The 19843-nt window shown below is 44.3% G+C and overlaps 3 protein-coding genes and 1 long non-coding RNA gene across 12 annotated transcripts in view; 3 read left to right on the plus strand and 1 right to left on the minus strand.

Moving 5' to 3' along the window:
- LOC131136108 (C-signal-like) overlaps window positions 1-17625 on the plus strand; it is a 33674-nt gene extending 16049 nt beyond the window's left edge. For 3 of the 4 annotated variants that reach the window (XM_078795436.1, XM_078795438.1, XM_078795435.1), the window contains 6 exons: window positions 5881-5958; window positions 14851-14902; window positions 15981-16168; window positions 16252-16422; window positions 17161-17271; window positions 17387-17625. In XM_078795436.1, coding sequence (XP_078651562.1) covers window positions 5881-5958; window positions 14851-14902; window positions 15981-16168; window positions 16252-16422; window positions 17161-17271; window positions 17387-17500 — 714 coding nt within the window. In that variant the 3' untranslated portion in view covers window positions 17501-17625. Of the gene's footprint in view, window positions 1-5880; window positions 5959-14243; window positions 14665-14850; window positions 14903-15980; window positions 16169-16251; window positions 16423-17160; window positions 17272-17386 lie in introns of those variants that run through there. The other variant, XM_078795437.1, reaches the window with a different exon arrangement.
- Window positions 1-19395, minus strand: LOC131136112 (uncharacterized). 6 transcript variants are annotated; one of them, XR_013629622.1, is made up of 6 exons: window positions 18909-19395; window positions 16504-16618; window positions 2356-2477; window positions 2097-2157; window positions 1234-1339; window positions 1-371 (listed from the first exon to the last, which is right to left on the minus strand). It is a non-coding gene; the product is annotated as an uncharacterized LOC131136112 (long non-coding RNA). The 6 variants fall into 6 exon arrangements; XR_013629624.1 differs by lacking the exon at window positions 1-371 and having other exon boundaries at window positions 901-1339; window positions 2356-2456; XR_009131692.2 differs by lacking the exon at window positions 1-371 and having other exon boundaries at window positions 901-1339.
- gja8a (gap junction protein alpha 8 paralog a) lies at window positions 8416-12008 on the plus strand. The gene is made up of 2 exons (XM_078795117.1): window positions 8416-8551; window positions 9087-12008. The coding sequence occupies exon 2, from the start codon at window positions 9102-9104 to the stop codon at window positions 10332-10334; it is 1233 nt and encodes a 410-aa protein (XP_078651243.1). The 5' UTR covers window positions 8416-8551; window positions 9087-9101; the 3' UTR covers window positions 10335-12008.
- fstl1b (follistatin-like 1b) overlaps window positions 18758-19843 on the plus strand; it is a 20270-nt gene continuing 19184 nt past the window's right edge. The window contains exons 1-2 of the mRNA XM_058082635.2: window positions 18758-19123; window positions 19252-19305. Coding sequence (XP_057938618.2) covers window positions 19252-19305 — 54 coding nt within the window. The 5' untranslated portion in view covers window positions 18758-19123. The remainder of the gene's footprint in view (window positions 19124-19251; window positions 19306-19843) is intronic.

A 19843-nucleotide genomic window follows, 5' to 3' on the forward strand; every position in this document is an offset into this window, starting at 1 on the left:
GGATGAATCCATGTGTGCTAAGCAGCATTGTTCCCATAGACGTGTTCCTCACCAACAGCTGAGTTCTTATTACGTGTTTGCTGACAGGCGGAGGAATGGAGGAATGGAGGAATGGAGGAATGGAGGTGGTCACTGTAACAGTAAATGACCAGTGGAGCTCTTTGCTGGTTATAGAATCCCGCAGCTTTATGGGAACAGGTGAAGGATTGTCCGAGGATGGTATTGTGGTCGGTGGATGGATGTGTATTTTGGACTCCTGACGCTCGGGAATCCATCTGTTGTTTTAAACACTCTTTGTGGATGGATGCTATTCTTACCGGCTGACCTTTGACCCCACGGGCTGAGTGACATGGTTGGCCCAGGCGGGAGAACTGGAAAGGGGGTGGAGATGCATGAATGGTGCATAAGTCAGCACACGCTATCTTCTCAAGGGACAATACTATATTATACTAATACTATACTAATACTATAGAAACTCGGATATTCGGCATTGGGGGTTGCAGAAAGTGTGTCTTAAGATTACTGAACATTAGTGCTGGGCTCATGTGACCAAATTGGTATTGAGATGCGGACTCCTGTAGAGCAGCTGCACGCAATAAGCCGCACAGAAAGCTCTTATAGATCTTCCAGAATCTACACCTTTTCCACTTGTAGTTCCAAAACGGTTTGTTTTAATTTATTCCACCCGAGTCCCACCTCTGGGTACACCCACTGCGCTGTGATTGGTCCACTCATGCCCACATAAGGAAGTCGTTTCAGGGCTCACTTCCAAATGTGCAAAGCTCATTATGTGGAACTTTGGCTTGGTTTAACAGGAGACTAGAGCATTCTCGCTACATTTGGAGGTCAGAAAAGTGGAAAAAGCATAGTAGGTCCCCTGCTGGCTCTGACCGTGTTGGCTTTAAAGACAATGTTATCAGTGGCTAGAGTGATCACTTCATACTTGGAGCAAAGGTGTTAGATTAATGAGCATCGTGAACAATGGCCCTGGACAACCAGGAAGTCATAAAACACTCCAAAATCGAGATTAATGGTTTTTTTTCTGTGGCGGCATTAGAAATGTCGACTTGTCATATGTTGCCCGCTAGCTGCCATTTGAGTCAGGAACAATGTCCACCTTTCATTCCTTGTTTGTTTCTAGCCACGTATGACCAGCACATGAAAACACGTCCTCTTACACACACACACACACACACACACACACAACACGTACACAAGAATGAAAGAACACACCAAATCCCCATCTTTCTTCATGTAGCTTCTGGTAGATATCCTTCTTCCTGCATTTGTTCAGTCGTTCTTTCTCCATGGCTGCTCACAAGGATGCTGGACGTCCATACTGGTGACATGACAAGGGGGGGGGGGATTAGTGGAAGTGGCATTAAGAGAGCATACTTCCTCCCCCACATCTTGATAAGCTCGTTCCTTGTAATGGTGGAAGAGGACAATTGGCCGACTTTTGTTTGCTTTCATTTTGTTAAGCTGTTAAAAGCAAAAGCGAGCACATTTTTGGAATGAAAACAGCGGCAAAAGATTTCAATTAAAAGCATTGCTGATGCTGGAGATTTGGGGAGCCATTTTTTCTCAACGCCGTCCAGACTGTTAGCGTTTGACCGTAGAAGGAGAAACAAGTTGGGGCGGCCGCGCAATCAGCAGGGAAGGCTGGAATGACGGCTTGATGAAAGTGTCGACTTACGGATAAGCGTTGACCTTTAGGAGCAAAATTTGCGTAACACAATGAAATTTCCCGTGTCGGATCACAGAACCAGTTCTATGGATCTCCGCAGGGCGGGAACGCACGCAGCAATTGTGGTCAAGCCAACTACTAGAATATATTTCTTGTTTTTTCCTCATTCCTAGCCATTTTGAAACGTCACAATGCTTCATTTTGGCATATTTGACCAATAATAGACCGTATCCAACCACAAAACGGCACGACTTAGTCATTAATATATGTCCATAAAACTGTAAGAGCGAAGCCACGATGTGGCGAGGAACGATACGCATGTGTCGTATAACGTGACATAATGAATGTGATTCCTCCACAAACTGGTTATTATGACATAAATGTGTTATGATGAGCCGTGTGACGGCACCTTCAGTGCAGCGTCCATCCCGCCATGGGCTTCCAGGGACACTGCTGCTATCTGGTGGTGCCTGGAAAGAAGTCCCGATTCAAGGCTTAGTTTGAACAGCAACTGTGATAGAAAAGCAGGTAACTCCATCAACAGCCAATGTGAACTCCACAACCCCCCGAAACACCCGGGTGACTTCAATCCAATCATCCGCCTCTGGTTGACCTCCACCCAGCCCCTCCACACCATTGTGCCTCTCTCCAACGTCCCATTGACTCACTCAGAGAGGAAGTTGTCCTTCCACTTCCTTCGTCTTTGGGGAGAACAATTCAAGCTTCGTCTCTCAAGCTCTTTCTCCTCCGGCCTCGTTATGCTGCTTTCCTGGGAAAGGGGTGGAAAATTCTGATCCTTGAAATGATGGGTGACCAGACATAAAATTCTGCTAGTACTAAAATTTCCGATGTATAAGCTGCACAGTTTCAGCGGATGAACTGGATTTGTACGTATATACTGCAGCGGCGTGTAAGCTGCCAATCATGAGCTATGGAAAAAACTCCAGACGAGCTTGGAAATTAGAAGACGTCATTAGAGTCAGACAACATTAAACTACATAAACATAACAACATTAAACTCATCACACAGTGACTTCACACACACTGTTTTCAGAAATATACAAACACGTACCAATATGAGTTTAAAAAAAATGCATTTTGTTTAAACAAACCATTTCATTGGAGGGCAAGCGACATAGAAAATCATGTATGCTGTTGCAATTCCGCCTCTGTCTACCAGAGGGAGCCAGATGATCCAGTGCAATTAGCCTCAAATTTTCCGCTCCGCTGTGTACTTTGCAGGGGTCAAAGTTTAAGACAAGAGTAGCCTCTTATACACAATTTACAGAAATACAAATCAGCGTTAGACCAAATGTGACAATTTAGTAATGCCTCATGGGGTATCATTTAATTGGGGAATTCACGATGTCTGGCGTTTGCGCGTCTTCATTCATGGTTGAGTTGCTCTCTTAGCAACAGTTAGTGATGGACAGCAACATCAGGTTGAGGGACAGCGTCTTCATATTGGCTTCATGAACTGTGTGTCTGTCCAACACTGTGGACTTCTTTAGCAACTATATGAAACAGCAGATTCTTCAAATGGCTTTTACTGCCATATTCTCAAATGTATCAAAAATAGAATCCTTCTGCTTTCTACTATTTAACAATGAAACCAAAAACTCCAGCAGGAGACAATGGTGTAAGAACCAAGCGCCCCTCTGGTGCAGTAACAGGACATGGAAGGGGAAACTTTAGGAAGAAATGCAGGTAATGGTTCCAAACAGTCCAAATCTTCTCAGCATTTAAACACACTGCAGACTTTGGTAATCTTAACCAACAATCCATCTTTATTTACACCTCCCAGCACAATCGCCGGCGACAAATGTTTACTTTGTACCCGTTCCTGTCATGAAATGTGTTGAACTGGCTTGGATGGTTCCATTGTAAAGGTAGTCAATACTTAAAGCAACGTTATGTAAGAATTGAAGTCAAATTAATAATTTCAAAATCATGTTCATGGCACGCTGACTTGTAATAAACAGATCAGGACTGCTTTTGTTGCCATAAATAATACACTTTAAGTAGTCTATAATATTGGTGGACCAGCCAGGACACCCCTTCTGTTGTATTAGGCTACAGATTTTTAGCACGCAGGCCTGAGTTCAATTCCACCCTCGAGCATCTCTGTGTGGAGTTTGCGTGTTCTCCCCGTGCATGCGTGGGTTTTCTCCGGGTACTCCGGTTTCCTCCCACATTCCAAAAACATGCTAGGTTAATTAGCCACTCCAAATTGTCCGTAGGTATGAATGTGAGTGTGAATGGTTGTTTGTCTATATGTGCCCTGGGATTGGCTGGCCACCAGTCATCTCGCCCGAAGACAGCTGGGATAGGCTCCAGCACCCCTGCGACCCTCATGACAACAATTTATCTTAATTAAGGTACTAAATCTGAGCCCTACTTTTTTTATTTCACTTGTGTCAAGTCTTTTGGCAAGTCAAGTTAATTACACATCACAACTGTAGCGGGAAGCAGAGTTGCCCTTAGTCCTCCATCCATCCATCCATCCATCCATCCATCCATCCATTTTCCATAGTGCTCATGCTTTGCAGGACTGCCGAGAAATAATGACCAAATCATGTTAGCGTTGAGGGTTCCACGCTATGACAGGAAAGAACAGGCTTACGCTGACAAAGGAACCAACAGGTCAGCACAGAGGAATGTTCTGCCTGCAAAAGGCAGGTGAGAACTTTTCTGCTATGGTGATCCCATGCCTCTATCTTGACATCTCCCCCAAAACAACAAAACAAGTGCTTCCAAACTCATGAGTTGTGCAAAAAAACAAACAAAAAGAAAGAAAGAGGACGGCGTACAAAGAGATAGACGGCTTTGTCTGAAAGACCACAATGATGAACGGGACTTATGTTTTCATGCTAAGCAAACAAGCGTATTTTTTGTCTTAGCATTGAGGTCTTAGTGTTGCGTCTGTGTCACAGGGCTCAGCGCTGCCCCCCAGGGTCACGCTTGATAGCATCTCCTAAATCTCACAGTGAATACCTCCTTTCTGTGCTGCGTGCCACGCGGACACTGGATGTCACGTCCTCGTCGAGGTGAAATGCACAAAAGGATGATCTTTGTACTCTTAATTCACCGCGCTAGCTAGCGCTGGCCAAAGGGCTGCATGGGCGTTGCGCTGTCGTGGTATAAAATCGTGGTATAAAATACGGAAACGGGAAAAGAAGCAATTTTAGGGAGCTCTTTTAAGGCTCTTATTGTATTGAATTATTAGTCTCGTGTCTTATTTGAACTTGTTTATTTACATGAATCATGAATGTTATATCGAATAAAATGATGTCTTCTATATAGTAGCAGCATGAAAAATGCATGTTCATTTTAATATACGAGGATAGGGATGTCCACTGTCCAAAAATCTATAACCAGATATTGTCCAACTCCCAATTTCCCACACTGATATCAGCCAGTATCATCCCTAGATATGATATTGTAATGATATTGTAGTATAATTACTGCTATAATGGCTGAAAAATGTGATTACAATAATTACAATATCAGGCATAAGATAAATTTTATTTTGTATTTATTATTATTATTTCATTTATTTATTTTTTTTTTTTTTATTTATCTTAATATTACACAAATATTAAGATAAATAAATATTAGGTGTATTCATGTATTCAAAACATATTTATTTTATATTTTTTATTTTTATGTAATACAGAGCAATTTCATTTTTTCCATGTATAGCAATAACTTTGTGCTTTGGATTTCACAGCTCAATGACTGTTTTTCAAATAAATCCTTATTATTCATGGTTGAATAAGGCCTGTTTTGTTATGCCTAGTTAAGCATATTCATGCATAAAAGTACAAACGGAATATGCGTTTAGGATGATATGTAGTATTCCACATTGGTCACTAGGTGTCAGTAATGTCACGTGAATGAGACAATAGCCACTGCAGGAAGTATGCTGTCCAGGAAAGGAAGCTAAGCAAGAAGGTTATTGTGTTGAATATGTCGGATGATATGCGTGTAAAGCTAACTATGCGGCGTGTGTAAAATGGATTTATGTATTTCTTTATTTATAAAATGTATTTAGAAGGTCATAAACACGTCCTCTTTGCTCTAAATACGGAAATATTTTGTTTGTAAATAAGGAATCCTCAGGTCTGGAAGTAGTTAACCGCAATAAACAAGGCTTAGGGTTACTAAATCCATCCATCTTTCTCTTATCCCAGGTCAGCTTGCAGGTCCAACATGTCCCGAATTCCCCTGAATCCTCCTACCGGTCGGACGTACCCCGAACACCTCCCCAGGTAGGCGCCCGGGAAGCATCCTGACCAGATGCTCGAGCTTCTCAATGCGGAGGAGCGGCGCCTCCACACCAATTTCTCACCCCGTACAGTATTAGTGTAGTAGCCTCCTGTAATCTATCAAAACCACGTGACGTCTTATGACCTCAATAAATCCGTCCCACAAGTAAGATCCCAGTCACTTCCTGTCTTACAAAGGCTACTGCCAGCAGGAAGCTCGCGGCCACTGCGGATCCGCAGGCAGATTGCCCTACGATATGTTTGTTAGCGTGTTAGCATTCTGGTCAGCGGCCAGTAAGTGCCCTGCCTCTGAGGTCTAATCTGGCCTCGCGCCTCACTGCACGCGCTCAATAGGGTCCGCGCCCTGCATCATGACATCATGTCTTTGTGTAAAATCCTAGTTCCATTCACGCGCCGCACTGTAGGGCTTAGCATCCAAACGTCCTCTATACCAACACGCAGCTCTTTAAAGGGAGTCCCGGTGGGTACAAGCCGAGGTCCAAACATGGCCGCTGCGCTTGCACACAACAACGCATGGGCTCGCCCGTGCTCTAGAAGACAGGGAGGGATTTGGGCTCTTTTTTTTAACTGTTATCACGGCTTTATGAAGACATGCTAACATGTGCTTTGGCTGGAGTCTGTCATGTGATCCGCATGTTGGCTGGCTACTTCCTGGTAATCACAAACTCCTTTGTGATTCTGGGAATATACTCACATACTCGTAACTTTTTTATGTCAAATGTTTGTGATTATTTACATTAAAATGAAATGTCTGTTTGAATGTATTTAGGAATATGCAGCAATGGGATCATACTTGGGTCAGGCACACCAATGATGTCACACTGAGATGTCAATTCTATTGGTGGAGAGTCAATATGGGCGGGGCTTAAGATGGGCAGAGTGCTGAAACCGTGAGGAGGATTCATCAACAGCCGATAGAATAATACATGAATCAATTAAGGACGGTTAAGTTTCATTGATTGATTGCTTTGCAATATACTCAATATATAATTGACAGTGAAAGGTGAAAACGTTAGGGTGCATCAAAAAACACAATTATTGAATTTTGATATGGCTGGGTACTAAAAGTGTTCCAATATATGTAGAAACAACACATACAAAATATTTTTCCGATACACGATTATTTAGGGCTGTTTTAGTGGAATAAAGTGGTGAACAGTTGAATGGTCGCCATGAATTGTTATTTAAATGTGTTACTATTGCCCCTTGTGTTTACAATCAAATACAAATAAAATTAAAAAAAACAAAGTTGTACTCAACATTTCCAGGTCAACTTTTTGGCAATTAGACTAGAAATTTTACAAACGTTTATGTGTGAGGTGGCACCCCTAAATCTCAACGGATTTCCTCAAAACTTTGCAGAAGACATTTTTATGTTCATTAGACAAAAATGAAATGCCAGCCAAATTTATATTATGAAATTAAAATTTCCCATTCAGATTTGATGCACCCTAGTGAACGGGTACATGGCGAATGCATTCGGCCATCATTTTTTTCCATCCATCACATTTCCTCCCGGTGAGATCCAAATATCTGACCAAGCGGCGAAGCAGGAGCGCTAGCAACGATGAACATTCCTCATATTCCAGCTAATATGATGGCGCACACGCAGATTCCACGGTGTGAAAAGTCACGCAGGTGATCAATACTGTTTAGAAAACATTATTCTATTCTTCGGTCAGGCTTTGCTGTTTAGTTTCCTTTCTCGGTTGACACTCGCGTCTCCTGTCGTGTTGTGCTGAAGGCCATTTTCCGCCTTTATAGGTTGTAACAGAGGCGGGACACTTCCTGCGTGCAAGGGTGTCCTGCAAAGCTGACAATGAAGTACGCAAGAATACAGTAGTTACTGAGGAACTCATGAGTAGTGGTTAGGGTTAGATTCCTCATCAACTACTGCCATTTTGTGTACCTTATTGTAAAGTGTTACCGCCACACATGCGGGCATTATCTCGCTTCACTGGGTTCTGTATAACAGGCACCATAGAAAAAAATGGAGGGAGCTTCCTTATTACAATAAATTCATGATTGCCATGTATTCCAATACTTGTATTCAAATGAATACAGGTGTATAATATCAGGTGACACGATTCATATCTATTTGCCCCTGGCTAGCAGCTCGTCTGTGAGGAACATCAACTCTCTTCTAACATTTGGCACGGCGGCACAGCCGGAGGCTCGGCAGCTCCGTCCAGCATGTTCCAACCGACACGTTAGACGTGAGAGGAAGTCGGTCGGGACCGCGGTGGACCCGGTGGCCCGGCGTTCCTGCGTCCATGCTGCTATGGGAGCCTGAGGCCTGCTCCCCATACGTCCCCGCTCGGGCTCTGTTGTTGATCCTATTGTCTTCTCTGCGTCACCACACGTCGCCCCGGCAAATAAAGGCCGTCTGGCTCCAAGCTTAAACATTGCAGCAAACTCAAAACCAACCATCAGAGCCGATTCATTCACATCTGCTCAGTGGGGCGACAAGGACAGGGCTTTAGGTGGGAAAGAGGGCAGGAAAATAGTTCACTTTTCCCCCGCCGGGTGCCAAGAGAACGGGACAGGACTCAACTTCGAGGGAGCCGCAGCTGTGGCAAGTTGCCCATTTTGTTACATTTAAGTTAGCATATGGAAGATGGGGCTGCTTTTTGGTTTGAGCTCCTGTTGTTGTTGTCGTTTGTTTTTCTTCACGGCCGAGCCCGTAGATGGAACAGTTTGCTGGTCTTGTTTTGTGCCGTTAACGCTGTTTCACGAGAACGCTGCGATTGATACGCGCTAATTTCTACCGTACATTTTGTAAAGAACTCGATTAGAACCTTGAAAGCTAAGCTCGGTATCGTCTAGTATAGTACTATAGTAGTATAGTCGTTGGGTAGATTCCCAAAAGAACAGCGTGTGATGGATTTGTAGGAAATCAGCAGCGCTATCATCGGATGCTACATTTTTTTTTCAATTTCAAGTTTTCTCTTGTCCATTTTTCCACGTTTTCTTACATTTAACACTCCATGTGTCGCCCCCCTACCCCCCACCCCCCACCCCTCTCCTCCCCTCGGCCGGCCGGCCCACCCCACCCTCCCTGGCCTTCTGCACCCTCCGCATCACTCCCTACCCCACCCTTCATTCTGCAGCGCTACGGACCGATCATGGGTGACTGGAGCTTTCTGGGAAACATTTTAGAGGAAGTCAACGAGCACTCCACGGTGATCGGCAGGGTGTGGCTCACGGTGCTTTTCATCTTCCGCATCCTCATCCTGGGCACGGCGGCGGAGTTTGTGTGGGGCGACGAGCAATCCGACTATGTGTGCAACACCCAGCAGCCCGGCTGCGAGAACGTGTGCTACGACGAGGCCTTCCCCATTTCCCACATCCGGCTGTGGGTGCTGCAGATCATCTTCGTGTCCACGCCGTCTCTGGTGTACGTGGGCCACGCCGTGCACCACGTGCACATGGAGGAGAAGCGGAAGGAGCGCGAGGAGGCCGAACTTAGCCGGCAGCAGGAGCTGAGCGAGGAGAGGCTGCCGCTGGCCCCCGATCAGGGAAGTGTCCGCACCACCAAGGAGACCAGCACCAAAGGAAGCAAGAAGTTCCGACTGGAGGGCACCTTGCTGAGGACCTACATCTGTCATATCATTTTCAAGACGCTCTTTGAGGTGGGCTTCGTGGTGGGCCAGTACTTCCTGTACGGCTTCCGCATCCTGCCGCTGTACAAATGCAGCCGCTGGCCCTGCCCTAACACGGTGGACTGCTTTGTGTCTCGTCCTACAGAGAAAACTGTCTTCATCATCTTCATGTTGGCCGTCGCTTGCGTCTCGCTCTTCCTCAACTTTGTGGAGATCAGCCACCTGGGCCTCAAGAAGATACGCTTTGTTTTCCGCAAGCCGGCCCCCGCCCCGGCGCAGGGTGAGGGCTCTGCCCCCCTGCCCCCGGGGAAGAGCCTCCCCCCCTTGGCCGTGTCGTCTCTGCAGCGGGCCAAAGGTTACAGGCGATTGGACGAGGAGAAGGTTCCTCCCATAACGCACCTCTACCGGCTGGCCGAGGTGGGCATGGAGGCCGGAAGGGGGGCGCCGCCCTTCCACGGGCTGGAGGAGAAGGCGGGGGAGGAGCTGCCCATGGGGGAGATCCCCAAAGCCTACGACGAGAGCCTGCCCTCTTACGCCCAGACCACCGAGGCCGCGGGGGTGACATTACAGCGGGCGGACGGGGCGGGGGAGGGTGGCGAGTGGCAGGGTGCCGACGCGGAGGTCGAGGGGGCGGTCACCGCCGAGGGGGAGAGCGCGGCCCCGGCGGGCAGGAAGGCGTCAATAGAGGACAGCAGACCTCTGAGCCGGCTGAGCCAAGCCAGCAGTAAGGCCAGGTCGGACGACCTCACCGTATGAACCTGTGAGGGCGACCCCACGCATGTGCCGCCGCACCACGCCAACGCGCCGACGGAGAGCACGTACGCCTACGCACGCTCCAGAAAACCTATAGCACGCAGACCCCCCCCCCCCCCCCCACGCCGAGGCCTTACATTGGACTTAAATGTAGTTTACTCTCACCTCAATTGAGGAAAAATGCCTAATATGGGCAACGGAATACGTAACACATTAGAACGCTCAGACTTCCTCCTTGGCGCATGCCCCATCCTTTAGGTCGTCTTTGCTTCATTTTGTAAAAAATCTATACAATAATAATGAACCAAATAATCATAGGAAATATTACTAATTCAATAAACAAATCTTCTTGGTGGGGGTGGAAAAAAAAACACCAATTATAATGAAATAGTCTATCGAATATGTAAAAAAAAAAAGTGTGTTCTTGGTATTCAAATGCAGGGTGGACATGTTTTTACTTGATATAAAAAAAAACAAACCTATGTTCCATTTTTAAGTAACATCTTTTTTATCGAAAGGTTTTAATCACATTTGATGGAGGGTTAGACATTTTTACACCGAGACCTCTAGTCTAGTATACTTGTGTGTCTTGGCTGTACTTCATTTCCATTTCATTCAAACAGAGCCTCTGTTCACGCCGCGCAAACAAACCAGTGCCTACTCTATCCATTTTTATACGCAGCTCAAAAAAAGGTCACATTTTCGGGGATTTTTTTGTTGCAAGTGTGCACTGTAACACGGCTTTTTACACCTCAACTGTGCATCTATCAAGTGACGTGCAACCATCTCATGTTTATATATATGAAGTCACGAGGAAAACACCGCACGTCTGAATGTCCTTTTCAATGTCTCTGTGTGTCATGTAGACCGCCGTGCCATTTGGAAGCGTTTTGCCCTATTAGAGAATGAACTATAGAGCCACCTCAGGCCAAATCCGCTCTCTTTTTGCGCTGTACAAACAGGCGTCCGGGTGATAAAGATCTTGCCCCGTCAGCACAAAGTATTGTTGGGAGGCGGGACAATAAAAGAAAACGGTGGCCATGACTGAAAACAAGCATCCTTAACCTGGCTTGTGGGGAGAAGAGAAATACTTGATTTAGTTGAAGAGGCAAATACTAAACCACAGTCTGAGCAAGTGTACATAGCACCGATGTCATTGTGTCATAATGTACATAATGTGTTGTTTTAGGTACTTGGCTGATATATTTCATGTCACCATGTCAGAAACGGTGCCACATTATTCACCGGCAAGTGTTACAATTCATTGAAAGCATATTGTTGTGCCTTTTATGGAAATCTCTAGCTTGAAATATATGTAGATATATATTTAAACATATACATGATTGACCTCTGTGAATCTTGGAATTCAAACAAGCAGGATCAAACACACGTACTATGCACATGCAGGGCAGCTTTGACCCTTTTCTGACCCTTAATCCTACTTTAACATCCTATAAAAATGCAAAGAGCAAAACCATACTTGTTTACACATATTAAAGTGACATATGACTGGTAAGGTATATGATGACTGTTGCATTGCTTGTTATGTTTGTAAGAAGGAATGATTAATCTTTGGAGGAGAAAGACAAATATCATTTTTACTAACTTGTAGTCTTCTGATGATAATTGTGTAGTGGCAGTATCTTCTTTTTAAATGCAGTCAAAAAAAATAATAAAACAATCACACGTGGTCGTTTTGTGTTGCCTTTCTCCGCATACACAAACACTACACGCCGCACCTCCAATAGTCGTAGTACTTGAATGTGTATTTCTCATACTGACATAGACACAACGCGGGTTCATCTCTATTTTCTATGCCGGTTGTCCTTAGGAGGCAGGGTGCACCCTGGACTGCTCGTTAATAATCCCTGCTGAGAAAATGGAATATTTGATGTGAAATGTGAGGCACGCGCCAGCAGAGGCCGCTGTGATGCAATTCCCTTTTCTACTTTCCAGCAAGCCAACTTTTCCAGAGGTCCATCGAGTCCATGGAGAACATGTGGATCCTCTTTTTGCTCTTTGTCGTTGATGACATTTTGTTCGGATTTGATCTGCCATCCATCCCTCTATTCTATTTTTCCATCTTAACCCAACCGTTGAGACAGATGACCGCCCCAGTACCCGGAGAAAACCCACGCATGCAAACTCCACACAGAGATGGCCGAGGGTGGAATTGAACCCTGGTCTTCTAGCTGTGAGGTCTGCGCACTAACCACTCGACCACTGTGCCGCCCTGATTATGATTCATGGTTAACTTTTTTTCTGATGACAGATGAGGCTCTAATCTTTCTTTTTGCAAATGCCATGTGCATGTAGCCCAAAAACACATAATGATCTGTGTGCCTTGAAAAATCTGTCAAAATCATCAAAAATGTAGGATAGGATGACTAATAATAATGAACTGGTTGCTCTTGGCACGTAGTTGGGTGCCTCGAGCTGGGTGAGGGTGCTTGGATGCGGGGTTTTTATTCTGTGTAGACAAGGAATAATATATGTTTTGTTGGGATGAGGTTGGAATCTGGGCGGTTAGGGGGGCGGGACTAGATAAGTCTTGACTTCTTCCCACTCCCTTTCGAACATGTGTATGTTTATATATACATAGGTATTTTTATTTGTATTTTTATTTGTGTTGGTTTTGGTTGGTTTGTTGTGCTTTGGATGTTTTTCATGTTTGAAAATGGCCGATACTGAGAAAAATGTCTGGGCTTGAATGAGTTAAGGAAGTCAAGAGATAAAATATGCGGCCGACGAAAAGTGAAATTTGTTGTGACGTAGGCTACTTTGACCCTTTCAATGGTTTTGTGAATATCCCAGAAACCTCTAACAAAGGGAAATAAAGGCGGGAAAGGCCCTGAAGGCAAAGCGATGGCGCAGATAAGAGCTTGTGTTGGCTCTTCTCGTTGCCGCGTGAATCCCTCGCACATAAAAGCACAAAAGCACAGGCGTGAATATAAATCAGTGGCGGCACAACACACGCCTCCGAGCACGACACCGATTGCCTGGAGGAGAGACACATTGTTTGTTGAACATGGCAGCACAGAGAGAACTAATTATCAAACTGTCGGATTTGGTACTCATCTTCTACCCGGCAGCTTGCATCAACAGTAAAGCCCTTACAGGTGACAAAAACACTTCATGGTTCAAGTTCATGGCTTATCACAGCTAGAAATGATCAATAATGATATCATCAAAAAATCGGATTACATTGAACTCATGTAAAATCTATCTGACACGATGTGGCACTCCGATACAAGCAATCATTTCCTTCCAGACTCGGTCATCTGGATAGAACATGATCGTAACATGTGCTAACGTGTTATATATAACATGGGGTAGGAGTGATGTCAGCCGTTGTTCTCCGAAACAGATGTTACAGCTGAGGGCAAAACTTGTTATGCACAAGTTTCCCGTGGTGGCACAGAACCGGGGAAGTTTAATACGACAAAACTAGTCATGCTTTTTCACAGCTTTTACACAGGAATCTCACACTTGACGGACAAAAAATAATCCGCTGTAATTAGGAAAGATGACCAGCCCCTATTTGTTGGGTTTAAACGCTTAATTCAAAACTGCAAACCTGGCGATAGTATGTATGCCTAGCCTGTACCACGCTTCAATGTTACGTTGTTTTATCCGTCTATTATGTCGGACAAATGCAAAGTTACAGTGTACAGTCCCTCGTTTGTTCGGATCCTAGACTAGAAACGAGTCACATTCTACTATTTGAGTTTACTATTTTCAGTTTAAGTGCTCTCACAACTTCACCGTTAAATTACCATGTTCTTGGTTCTTGTTCTGCTGGTTGTTAAAATTAAAATAATGATCCGCTCTTCCGTGCCCCGGGGTTGGGGCTGTGGCCACTCACGTTGCGGTATAAAAAGGATGGATTAAAATGCGTAAGAGACGTGTATATTTGGAATGTCGTCATTTCTGTAACGTTATGCTTTAAAATGTCAGCAGATTTGTTTTATCGTGTTAAGAAATGTGTGAGATGCAGATGCGGCCATCAGTCCCATGTGGCTCCCACGCCATAGGTTCCCTACTCTTGAATAGCCACAACTGCTACACACGTGCTCGGAGGGCTCGACAGCTATGCAAATAGGCGACTTGTGGGCGGATCCGGCATGGATCTTGAGGGCGCATGTGGAGCAACAGGACAAGATTGACACAACCTGACATGATGAGTGCGCAAGCAAGTTTCCAAAAGTGTGGCTCGGTGCTGGTGACGGGAGCTAACCGTGGTCTGGGACTGCAGTTGGTCAAAAGTCTGGCCGCCGGAGGATTTTCACCCGGGAAGATCATAGCCACGACCAGAGACCCCTCCAGCGCGCTGGTAGCTCTTAAAATATCACTTCCAGTGTGGTGACTCGTTTACCTGTGGAAAGCAAATGTCGTATCCGATAGCTGCGCTGTCACGTTCAAAGCTTACGATGTTACGATGTTACCAGCCATCCGATTACGTACTTCTACGTTCTGAGTGTAAAATGCGATAAATTGTATTGTTTGTTTTTTGTGATAGAAACTTAAGGAACTGGCAGAAAAGCATTCAAACATTTACATCGTCGTCCTGGGTAAGTTAAGATCTGTTTTGTGGGTTTTTGTGTATGTTTGATTGTATTTTAAAGTAGAGGCCTATATATTTTACTTTAGTTTGATTCATTCCTTCATTCATTTTCTACCGCTTGGAGCCTATCCCAGCTGTCTTGGGGCGAGAGGCGGGGTCAACCCTGGACTGGTGGCCAGCCAATCCCAGGGCACATATAGACAAACAACCATTCACACTCACATTCATACCTATGGACAATTTGGAGTGGATAATTAACCTAGCATGTTTTTGGAATGTGGGAGGAAACCGGAGTACCAAGCAAGGTACTGGCTGAGGGTGGAATTGAACTCAGGTCTCCTGGCTATGAGGTCTGCGCGCTAACCACTCGACCGCCGTGCAGCCCCCTTATCAGATTTTGTTTGTATTTGCATTAGTTTTCGCATATTTGTTTATGTTCTTTGCCTGAAGAGCTGCACACAAAAGGGTGAGAACTTGTCAACACTTCACGCCTGGTGGTGCCTGTGCTACTATTTTTCTGACACAGCTCAACGTACTGTACACAACACTTTTTGTCACTTTACGGTGTTTAGCCAAATTATTGATCCACACATTTAGGGCGCTGACAAGCACACGTGTGTAAGATTTGACAAGGACTGGTTGAAAAACATGGCCTCCATCCAACAAAACCAGCAGGACTTGGCAACTGCTGACCATAAGTCATTGCCGCTTTGTGTAGCGATTATTAATCTTTGATGCCACAAATTGTCATTAACACAAACACAAGCTTCTGCATCTGGATTTCTTCCACATCGTTCCCATCTGGGAGGCGGCACAGATGTATCAGGGCACGGACAAACAGACTAAAAAACTGTTTCTTTCCTCGAGCCATCATCTCCCCCAACAAGACCATGTAACCAAGGCAACCAATCGTCCTCTACAATGTAGACCCTTCGTTATTTATGATTATTTATTCTTCTAATTTCTATATTTTGTACTGTCATACTGTCTTGCACTGAAAATGGAGCTGCTGCAATTTCATTCTACTATATGTAAAATGACAATAAAGGCCATTCTGATCTGATTCTGATGTGCTCCTCTACCAGACGTAGTGAATCAGGAGAGCATCCAGAAGTGTGTGGAGGAGGTCCATGAGCTGGTGCAAGAGGAAGGCCTAAACTGCCTCATAAACAATGCAGCAATCAACCTGGTGGCCGACTTCCACACTGTAACTGCTGAGAAGATGATTGAGAACTTCCGCACCAATGCTGTGGCGCCTCTGATGATCACTAAGGTAATGATTATCTGCCTGTAGTGGAGTCGGGGTCTGGTAGATGTTTCCTAGAGACAAGACACTCATCTCTATGCTCATGGCAGGCCTTCCTTCCTCTGCTGAAGCAAGCTGCATCCAGAGGAGCGTGTGGTGCGGAGAGCATGGGCATCCAAAGAGCAGCTGTCATTAACATGTCTTCTCTGGTGGGCTCTGTGCAGCTCACATGGGGGGAGAGAGCCCACTACTTTAAATGGTACCCCCACAGAGCGTCTAAGGTTTGTTGGCATGGCTGTAAATGACATTTGTGGTGCCCCCTATAGGTTGTGTTGAAAATGCTTTGAAAGACGTGAGCGTACCTGGAATACAGTCATTCATTTTGTACCGCTTATCCTCACGAGGGTCGAGGGAGGGTGCTGGAGCTTATCCCTGCTGTCTTCGTGCGAGAGGCGGGGTACACCCTGGACTGGTCACCTGTAATACAAATATCCTCAAATGTTTTATAAGCATTAGACAAACGGTCATTGACTTACGGACAATTAGATGCTAAGTCTTGCTAATGCCCCATGCTAAAAAGTTCTGCTTAATGGCGGCTATGTTTTTCCACCAAATTAGCTTTGTAGTGTGTATTAAGCTGTGTGAGACATTTCAAGCCATTCCGACTTATATGAGCTTAAAACAGCACCACGATGTAGTGTATTTGTCAGAAAAATAGTAGCACCGGTAACGTAGTAGGAGTGCATATTGTGACATATCGTTGCCATTTTGTGTGCGGCAGCTTAGTAGTAGAAAAACGTTTTTTGCAGGGTGGGCAGAGGCGGGACTTGGCAGCTAGTCTAATGATAAGAAAACCCTGAGGATATCAGCATGTCATATGTGCTAACATTCAAATGTAAGTTACATGAATTATGTATTGTGACATGATCAAAGAACCATCAGCTGTTTTTCTTACAAATAAATAATCGAAACAAAATTGTGATATTCAACACCGACCAATGGTTTCTTCCACATTCAAGAGTGCCCTAAACATGGTGAGCCGCTGCATGGCAGTAGATCTGGAGTCTGACGGCATTCTGTGTATGGCTATACACCCAGGCTGGGTCCGCACCGACATGGGAGGTCCTCAGGTACAGACCAGATGAGGAACTCAAACCCCTGAGCAGCTGGTGGCAATAGACAGCCTCAATAATTATCTATGAAGTCAATGTGAGCTAAACACTAATCCGTTGTTTTGTTTTCCAGGCTCCACTGAGTCCTGAGGAGAGTATTTCTTCTCTCTTGTCTGTTATTGGTGGACTGAGCGAGAAGGATCATGGGTCCTTTCAGAACTACAAAGGAGAAACATTGCCTTGGTGATCCTGGCTATCTGATTCCAGATCTGTATCACTATATACTTTGTTAATCTCATCTCTATTGAGTCATTCTTAGTGCATAGTAAATAAAAGCTGGACACTGACTACTCTATCCAAGTTTAGGATCTTTAGAATGTACAGTCCACTGTAATAAAAATTCCTGCTAACGTGAGGAGTGTACTTATTTTGTGCGATAGTCTACTGTAAACAAAGATGTCATGTTTGTGTATAATGTACAGCTGCACTGCTTTACAAATGTGTGGTAGGACAACTGTGTTCTCAATGTATTTACATCAAAAAACGTCCTAGTTAGCATTCTTAGCTAGCTAACAAAATGGCACCGGCACCCATTCATAATGTATTAAATAAAAAAACGTCCTAGTTAGCATTCTTAGCTAGCTAACAAAATGGCACCGGCACCCATTCATAATGTATTAAATAAAAAAACGTCCTAGTTAGCATTCTTAGCTAGCTAACGAAATGGCACCGGCACCCATTCATAATGTATCAAATAAAAAAACATCCTAGTTAGCATTCTTAGCTAGCTAACAAAATGGCACCCGCACCCATTCATAATGTATTAAATAAAAAAACGTCCTAGTTAGCATTCTTAGCTAGCTAACAAAATGGCACCGGCACCCATTCATAATGTATCAAATAAAAAAACGTCCTAGTTAGCATTCTTAGCTAGCTAACAAAATGGCACCCGCACCCATTCATAATGTATCAAATAAAAAAACGTCCTAGTTAGCATTCTTAGCTAGCTAACAAAATGGCACCGGCACCCATTCATAATGTATTACATAAAAAAACGTCCTAGTTAGCATTCTTAGCTAGCTAACAAAATGGCACCCGCACCCATTCATAATGTATTAAATAAAAAAACGTCCTAGATAGCATTCTTAGCTAACAAAATGGTACCGGCACCCATTCATAACGTATATTTATTTAAATAAAAAAAAACGTCCTTGTTAGCATCATTAGCTAGCTAACAAAATGGCACCCGGAAACAAACGTCATGTATATCGTATGTCTATGTTGTCATTAGCGGCGGGCTGTCAAAAATCTTAACCCAAAACACATTTTTATAGTTTTACAATTCTTTTGTTTAGTTGTTTCATGGTACGTACCAGTTTCTGTGTGTCAGCATGTCGCTAAATATATAGTTTTGCAGAAACATTTAACCGTAACCGTCACGGGTATGTTATATTTCGTGCTCACCACTAGGGGAGCTCCAGAGTTGTACTGAACATTTTGTTTCACTTTTAAACATGTAACGTCATGCGAACATAGTGTGGCATAACAAATGTCGTGTCATGGTGATGTTTATATGTAAATATTTGTATGAATGTTAAAATACATCATTTACTGTACGCCCATTTAATTGTCATGTAGTGTATATGCGCGCTTACATCCACACATCCCTTCTCTGCTTGCTTCTCTGTGAGTGTCCCCAGAAGGGGAAAAGAGACATTTCCATTGGTCCTTTCAGGGGGAGAGGAGGAGAAAACGCCGAAGACCAACTCGAATTCCTCAAACCTCCTCAAATTTCCTCCAAGCCGTCGTCGAAACCTCCTCTCTGGTCCACTTCTCTTCCTCACCCATCCGAGCCGCTCTCGACTTAACGGTAAAGTAACAGCGACGACGACTCAACTCGTCTGATTTTTACACCACTTTTAAGCGATTTTGAATACGTAAAAACGCTTAAATGTTATTTCTTGCTGCTTAAATCTGCCCCCCCCCTCCGACCACCAGATGTTGCGGGGTGTCGCCGTGCTCCTGCTAGCCCTGGCTCTCTCTCACGCAGAGGTAAGTTTAAACTTCGATTTAAAAATGTGATCGCATGTCATAAAAACACACGCCGAATGATTTATAACAACACAAAAACATAGAACTAGTAGGTCGTGTTATCAGAGTAGTGCATTCATGCAGGTTTGCTGTAAATGTCACTAAATGCGTATGGAATGTGGCATTAATCACTGTTGCTAGTTACTAGTAATTGGTTCACTACCACCAGTCCTCATAGTTTACAAACCAAAACACATTCCGAATGATTAAGACAAAGGAAAAACATGCAACTGGTAGTTAAACATCATGTTAGTGTCTGGTTTTCCATTGTTATCTGCAGGTTTGCTGTAAATGTCACTAAATGCGTATGGAATGTGGCATTAATCACTGTGGCTTGTTACTAGTAATTTGTTCATTATTATCAGTCCCCATAGTTTAAAAACCAAAACATATTCCGAATGATTAAGACAAAGGAAAAACATGCAACTGGTAGTTAAACATCATGTTATTGTCTGTTTTTCCATTGTTATCCGCAGGTTTGCTGTAAATGTCACTAAAT

The sequence above is a fragment of the Doryrhamphus excisus genome, linkage group LG12 (genome assembly GCF_037039965.1).
Source record: "Doryrhamphus excisus strain RoL-2023G ecotype Guam linkage group LG12, RoL_Dexc_Guam_v1.1, whole genome shotgun sequence".
NCBI classification, from domain to species: Eukaryota; Metazoa; Chordata; class Actinopteri; order Syngnathiformes; family Syngnathidae; genus Doryrhamphus; species Doryrhamphus excisus.

Coding starts and splice junctions, on each gene's coding strand:
- gja8a (XM_078795117.1), top strand. CDS start 9,102: ATGGGTGACTGGAGCTTTCTGGGAAACATTTTAGAGGAAGTCAACGAG.